The sequence below is a fragment of the Papaver somniferum genome, chromosome 7, assembly GCF_003573695.1.
Source record: "Papaver somniferum cultivar HN1 chromosome 7, ASM357369v1, whole genome shotgun sequence".
NCBI classification, from domain to species: domain Eukaryota; kingdom Viridiplantae; phylum Streptophyta; class Magnoliopsida; order Ranunculales; family Papaveraceae; genus Papaver; species Papaver somniferum.
In genome coordinates this window covers 47,296,914-47,305,032 of record NC_039364.1, presented here as the reverse complement: position 1 = coordinate 47,305,032, position 8,119 = coordinate 47,296,914, and the positions used below count along the sequence as shown (strand labels likewise).

Genomic DNA, 8,119 nt, shown 5'->3' with positions numbered 1-8,119 from the left:
CCCAGTTTTCCAACCTCCTCTGTGGATAGGGCTGAGGATGGATTTGTTGTTCTGATGACACTTCAGTGGTCTGAGTCTGCTTAGAGAACAGTATGGAGTGTGGCCCAGCTGTGCCGTAGCAAAGAGAACAATATGCATAGGATTTGCCTAAAAATACATCATCCCAAGTACCTTTAGTGTTTGAGGTGCAATTGGAATTGCTAAGGTTGATTTGTAAGGCATCCAGGTTCAGTGTAGCCTCCTGGGAATGTACTCAATCCGTAGCTAACGTTAATTGCCAGGTTGTCCTGGTTGTTAGTAATCAGTTGTTGTACCTAATTTCAAACTAAATTTAGGCTCTTCAATACATACCTTCTATTAGCTTAACCGGGACATAGTATAGCGACAGTCATAGAAGCAGCCATGAACCATCACATTCTCAAAACATTACAGTAAACTGTAAATTCTATCCTATACTAAAGATTATGGCATACCCATACTGAAATTTGAGCGTGTATATACTTCTTAGCCTACTGATAATATGCCTCGAGCACAACCTCTTAGGTTGTACTCCATATGTGGTCGTTTATCTGCAAGACTATATAACTCCGTTAGAGGGAAAGCCTCAACGCCTCTAGAGCTAGCTTTCATGAGTGAGAGAAACCTAAGACCACCTAGTACAACTGCTTTCTCTCATCCTGTTTGGGGGAAAATGACTCTTTATCTGTCCGGACATATTTAGAGAATAGAGATAAGCCATCAAAGAAGGAGTATTGGAGAGTAGCAATCGGAAAAACTAACCATTCGTTTAATTGCGGGTAAAATCCACAAAAGCACAATGACCTTCACAGGTCTAGACAGTTCAATTCCTCGGATGAGGAATCTTCAATTCGAATGAACAAGAAAAGGAAGAGAGGTCTCTGAGGTTCGTGAATTTAGCCTCCCACAAGATTTCCGACAAACTTAGGACTTAAGAAGCCTCGTACAACCTGGTATTGGGATGACTAAACCAAGTTTTCCCAGTGTCAGTACGTTTTGAGTTGCTTTTTTTTTTTTTTTTTTAAAGTTGCTATGCTTCATCACAAATACATACATTTGCCGATACTAAGAGCAACCACAATCATGAGCCGCACTAAATACCAAATCCCATACTAAAAGCCAAATAAATTTAGTTTTTTTTGAGGTGAACCACAGCGGCAAGCGACTAAAATATAGTCGGACGGAATTTATATCAACGCTTGATTCTGGACGGACCTTATACCAACGTTTGTTGATGAAGCGTGTTTATAATAACCGTCTGAGTGAAACGGAGGTATAATGCATGCTTGATTGAGGCGTATGTATAATTGACGCCGGACACGGGACGGAGATAGAAAATGCGTCTGGGCGGGACGGAGATAGAAAATTAATTATACATACGCCTCGTATGAATCCAGACGCACAATAAAACTACGCCTGATATTGGGCGGATGTATTAGATGCGTTTGAAGGGGCGGAGTTTATACATGCGCCTGACTCATACGGTGTTTATATGCTCGCCTGATTGCATACGGTGATTAAACTTACGCCTGGTTTCATACGCTCCTAATACTTCCGTCCCACTATATCTTCTTTAGTCTGGACAGACGACCACATTTGGTCTCAAACCCTAAATTTGGCGACCAAATTTGGGTTTACTCCTCACCACTGTGGCACTCTCTAGGACCACATTTGGGTTTAGTACCCAAATTTGGTCGTGACTGTGGTTGCTCTAAAGCTTCTCAAATTGCAGGGACATGGGAGTACCAGTACCTGGATCAAATCTGTCTTCAACAACAAAACCCACTAATTGTGCTAGCTAATTTATACTTCAACATCGACGATTTTTTTGGTATGTTATAACCTCAAAATCATTTTTCCACAATTTAAAATCATATATTCAGTCATTCAGGCCACAAAATAACTCAAGACTCGCATACAAGATTTAAAAAGGACAGGAAAAAAAAAACGAGAAGAGAAGAGAAGAGAAAACAACTCTACTGCTATACCAATCCCCCATCATTAAAAGGAAATACAAAAAGTAAAAGAGAAAAAAGCCCAGGAAACTAAAAGATTATTAACACCGATTTATATTCCTAATTGCTGACCCACAGTAACACCATCACCACCATTACCAACACCAACATCAGTGGCAGTGTTATCAGGTCTACCGCTGTTCAAGCTGCCAGGCATTTTCCTCTGAGGTTTAGCTTCATGCAATATCGAAACAACGTCTCTCATGGAAGGTCGTTCAGCAGGGTTGCTACTTGTACAAAGTAATGCAACTCTAAGAACTATCATCATTTCTTCCCGAACTGATTGACATACTGCACCTGCATTTTTGTCAAGTACTTGACCAACACCTTCTTCAGTCTTGATTTTAGATCTAACCCAATCTACAATGCTGTTCCCTTCTCCAAATTCCGGCTCTACTGATTTTTTACCACTCAGTATCTCCATAAGTACTACTCCGTAACTGTATATATCGCTCTTCTCATCTACTTGCAATGTATATGCATACTCTGCATTGACAAAGAAAACAAAAAAAGTTAGAACAAACTTGACCGAGTCTGTTCACATGGATACCCAATCTAAATAGTGTATGCAGCTACGCCAAGCCAAGTTTAAAATCGTGAACCAGAAGTCTGAAATAGTTAAAAAAAAAAAAAACAAATCACGCGCAATAGTGCGCAATGCACTTATGAAGCTTGGTAATTACATGCGGCCAAAAGATAAAAGATAAAAAAGAAAAGGATGGAAAAAAGAGAAAAAGAATCTCTTTCTTCTTTTCACTGTTAAAAAGACTATAGAAACATGAAATAGCATGCGTACCCCCGTAGCGCACTATATACCATTACCCTACCCCACTCACTTGATTTAGAAACACAACTTGGCGGGTTTTTTTCTTTTCAAATTGTTTTGAAACCTAACTAACTTCCTCGAACTAACCAAGTACACTACATTAGTACTACTCCACTAATTTTAGCTCAGCTACCAATTTAATAAGAAGCTAACATGTGCAATTTAAAAATTTTGTTTATCTGATTCACTGGACTTGTCCCATTAACTCGCACATCATGCTTTGCATCAGATCAAATGAGTGAAAAAGATTTTGGTTTCTGGCACGATGAACACTAACCGGACACTATATTAGGCCAGCATAGCAAAATGCAAATACAAATTAATACGTATGATTTTTAACTCGAATCAGATTTAGATTCTAAAGAAGCAAACATTTAAACATCCCATAGTATAAAAATATGTTTGCAAAACTGAAACAGAAAGAAAGAAATGTACCTGGGGCAATATAACCGCAAGAGCCGGCAATGACAGACATAGATTCATCCGTTTGAATCAGTTTCGCAACACCAAAATCAGCAACTCTAGCTTCCAACTCACTGTCCAACAATATGTTACAAGGCTTGACATCCCGATGAACAATAACTGGATCACAATCATGATGCAGGTAACAAATACCTTGGGCGATACCTAATGCTATCTTATATCTAACAACCCAATCATCACCAACACCATTAACAAAGTTGCTGCCTGCATCTTTAACATTATAATTACTATTCCCAATCAGTTTCTTGTTAGGACCATGCAGTAAATCATCTAAACTCCCATTTGGCATGTACTCGTACAGAAGTAATGTTGATTCAGTGTTACTGCAACACCCTAACAATCTCACGATATTTCGATGTCTAACATTTCCTAAGACTTCAACTTCAGCTAATACTCCTCTTCTTCTCCTGACCGTTTCTTTATGTTTACCCCATAACTTTTTTACTGCTATGATCTCCCCATTTGGCATTTCAGCTTTATATACAGTTCCAGTGGATCCCATTCCTATAACCGTATCACTTGCTGATAAACACTCTAGTACATCATCCACTGTATAATTCAATCTCTGAAATGCGGTTAACTTCCACGGTCCAGATTTGATTTGATTCTGCTGATTATCAGATGAAGAATAAAATCTACGGCTGTGGAAAAATCTAGAACCAGCAATTAAGATGAAGATACCAATACCAAAAGCAACGGCCATTATCCATACAATTGCAATGGATGACGGTGATGATTTCTTGTGATGTTGCCCAGATTTCCCGTTTTCATCTTCTGGGTTTTGAAGAAGGTTATCAGATAAACAAGGCTTGTTGAGAATTTTTCCGCAGAGATTTTGATTATTTGAAAATGAAGAAGGATGAAGATTTGGAAAAGTAGTACCAGATGAAGGAATTGAACCAGTGAGATTGTTATACGACACATTGAAGAATTCCAATGTACTGGAATGTTCAAAATCCAAGGGAATTGAACCAGTAAGAGAATTATGAGAAAGATCAACATCAGTAATTGATGGAATTTTTGATAATTCCCATGGAATTATACCTGATAATGAATTCTCTTTCAAATTCAAAGCAAGAAGTTTTTTACAATCACCAATGTTCCATGGAATACTACCATTTAATGAATTCCCTTCTAAATCAAGTTTATATAAACTCTTACACCCAATAAAGTCAGGAATTTTCCCAATCAAATTACTAAAACTAGCTGAAAATATCTGCAGACTTGGTGCTTTCCAAATGTTATCTGGTAATTCATTTCCAAATGAATTCTTAGAAATGTTTAAGAATGCTAAACTAATCCCATTCCCAAGATCATCAGGTATTTTACCAGAAAGTGAGTTCATGCTTAAATCCATGTACGTCAAATTAGGTAAAAGTCCAAAACCCGTTGGAATCGAACCATTAAACCGATTATCTTCAATACGAAATCTGTATAATGAAGTACATTTGGTAAGAGAAGAAGGAATTTCAGAATCCAACCTGTTTGAGAACAGAATGAGTTTGCCAAGTTGATTTCCAGAACAGAGTCTCGGTGGAATTGAACCGGTAAGTGAATTTGATGACACATCCAACAGTTTCAGCTTAAAATTTGATCCAAGATTTCTTGGTAAATTTCCAGATAATGAATTATTCCAGAGAAGTAGTGTTTCAAGATTTGGAAGTTCACCAATTCTCGGAGGAATTTCCCCTGTTAAGTTGTTACTCAACAAACTCAACAGAGTTAATTCCTTCAGTGAAGATAACCACAATGGAATTCCACCAGTAATTTGATTGTCAGACAAATCAAGAGATTTCAAATTATGTAAATTCGAAAAACTATCTGGAATTTCACCAGAAATTTGGTTCTTAAATAGAAATAATGTTTCAAGAGCAGATAGATTCCCGATTCCGAAAGGCAAATTCCCTGATATATTAGCTGCTGCAATGTCAATGTACTTGAGATTTGTACACCTCGCTAATTCAAAAGGAATGCCACTGGTATATCTATTGTAACCAATCTCCAGATGTTCTAGCTCACTCAAAGACCCTAACTCAGCTGGAATTTCCCCTTGTAATGAATTCCCTGACAAATGTAACAAGTTTAGTCTCTGGAGACTACCATAACTTTTTGGAATTTCTCCATCAAAATAACTTCCACCAAGATTAAGATGTTGAAGAAATTTGAGACTAGTAACTTCTAATGGAAGTGGACCAGTGAAATTATTACTGTAAGCATTCAGAATAGTTAAGGAATTCAACTTTGAAATACCAGAGGGAAAACTTTCATTAAAAGAGTTGTGACTAATATCAAGACATCTAAGTTGAGATAGATCAAAAATGGAGTCACTCAATGTTCCTTCAAATGAATTTCCACTGAGATTTAAGTTTCTGAGCTGAGTTAGGAACTTGATTTCAGAAGGGATGACACCAAAAAGACTCTTACGAGAAAGATCAAGTGATACAATTTCAGAAGTTCTGTTATTACATTGAATACCAGACCAAGTACACCAAAGTGGTTTAGAAGTTGTTGAGTTCACCACACTACTTGGGTTCCAATCACCGAGGAAAAGAAGTGGGTCTTTAAGAGAATATTTAAGTGATATTAGTGAGAGAAGTTGAAGAGATTTTGGTGTTCTTGCTGATAAAGAAGAATGGAATTGAATGAAGAAGAAGATGAAGATGATGAATTGAGAGAGATGGAGAGAATGTGTTCTCGGTTTCATGGTTTTTGGTGGTGGTGGGTTTGTGGGGATGAAAAATTCATGAAGAGTAAATTGAAGAATTGAGAAGAAGAGCAAGTTGATTTATGGGTTGTTGAGAGATTTTGATGATGATTTGAATTGCTTTTTGAGAGTGCTGTTTTCAGAAGATGGTGGTGTCTCATGATGATTGCTGGCTTGGTAGTGTGATTTTGTTGTGGGCATGATGGAGATGAGAGAGATGATGAAAGAGGAGGAGGAGGAGGAGGCAGCAAAGTAAAGACAAGAACCAAATGTGTAGCTTCTTTTATATCTATACCATTTGTTAAAAGTTCATGTATTTTAAAGTAAAATTCTTCACAATCTTTAAGGTATATTCAAGAACAATATTTTCAAAGGAGATGAACCCTGTTTTGTATGAAGTTCAAGAATTGAGACAATTTGTTAGGAGACACTGCTATTTGTACGTACACATTGGACATGAAGGACCAGCTTTTTCTTTAATCCAAACATTTTGCCTACCACCTGAAAGTTTAAGTGGTGAGCATTTAAGTACGGGAGTCATAAACAGATGGAAGTGTTTGTCGATGTACAGTATGTTGTACGTATGGAAATTTCAGGTATCCAAATAGTGAGGATGTTTGTCACTAGGTTCGAACATGATTAGCTGCTGCACACGGTTTTTCTGGCATTCACGCCCGGTTCACAATCAGATCGGATGCACTCATACAAGGTTGCCTCACATTTAATGCACAAAAAATGTGTGAACCATTAACATATCATGGTTGTATTTGGTTTTCCAATATTTGTTTGGTATTAGTTTGTTGTGCTGCATTTAGCATAGTCTTTAATCTTCCCCCTCCTCAAATTAACTTCTTCTTTAAATTTTTATCGTAGAGAAATGACTGACAAGGAATGGAATTTTGAAAATTTGGTATGTACTGTGGAAATCTTGTGTTTAACAGAGAATGTTTGGGTTTTTTGTTTAAATCTTCTTTAATTCTTTTCTTTTTTCTTTGGAAGCTTTTGCTGGTTTTCTCTTTTTCATCATTTCAGTGTTCCACTTTTTGTTTTTGACATGATGAAAAAAATAAATAATGTAAGAAAGCAAAAGAAAAGGAAGCTGGAATGGAGAAAAAAAATGGGTGAATAGTGACAGTGTCATTCTTGCAGGATCCAAGAAAGCTATTTGAATATGTTATCATTTCTGGTTCCTCTCTTGTGGAACCAACCAACTTCTTTCTCTTACATATAGTAATCTTAATGAGGTTGAATTCACTATAGAAATGCCGTGTCACCTTGGTGTTGAACCTTAGCCGGTCCACTGGGGAGATCCGCGGTGGATGCACACATATGGTGTCTTGGTTTTTATGATGGGAGGATCAAATTAGCTGTCTCCCTAACTATTACCACAAATATCATTTAGTAATGTTGTAGAATACAGCTTGGATCGGATTCAACGGGCAATATAGTTTGTTAATTTCCGTCAAAAGTATGGTCAACTTTCAATCAAAATACAATTTATATTGGTCTTGGTTTATGAGGGTTTTTTTTCGTTTCCTTTTTAACGTATATATTTTCCAAAAGTTCTATTTCTTTTTCCAAAGCATAAACGAGAATACAGTAATTTAAACTAGCATTAGATGATATCCTTTCATGTATATTGGTTGAACCAGGGGATTGTAAATGAAATAAAGCATTTATTATCTAGTACTGTAGGAATTTATGTATGTTATGTCAGTAGGTCGGGTAACAATGTAGCTCATAAAATAGCTAACAGAGCTAGAACAAAAAGGGCTTCTTTTGATATTTTGGATAACATCCCAGAAGATATAGTTACAGCCATAAGGAATGATGTTGTTAACCTGAAATTATGTATTATAAATTAGTTTATGAATGAAGTTCTGTTTCAAAAAAAAAAAAAAAAAAAACTAGCATTACATGTGGGTAATTGTTCCATAGATTTGGGTTAAAAAATGTGACATCATAAGATCCTAAATTTCCGTCGAGAAGGTTCCTTACCGACTTCTGTCTAATGAATGATTGGCTAGCCCGCACATCGTTTGGTTTGCTTCTATGTACACATGGTGATCAGTA

The 8,119-nt window shown here is 36.8% G+C and overlaps 1 protein-coding gene across 1 annotated transcript; it reads right to left on the bottom strand.

The window, feature by feature from the left end:
- Positions 1-1,871: 1,871 nt before the first annotated feature.
- On the bottom strand, positions 1,872-6,462 carry LOC113297210 (leucine-rich repeat receptor-like protein kinase TDR). The gene is made up of 2 exons (XM_026545633.1): positions 3,295-6,462; positions 1,872-2,519 (listed from the first exon to the last, which is right to left on the bottom strand). The coding sequence occupies exons 1-2, from the start codon at positions 6,044-6,046 to the stop codon at positions 2,086-2,088; spliced, it is 3,186 nt and encodes a 1,061-aa protein (XP_026401418.1). The 5' UTR covers positions 6,047-6,462; the 3' UTR covers positions 1,872-2,085.
- Positions 6,463-8,119: the final 1,657 nt, after the last annotated feature.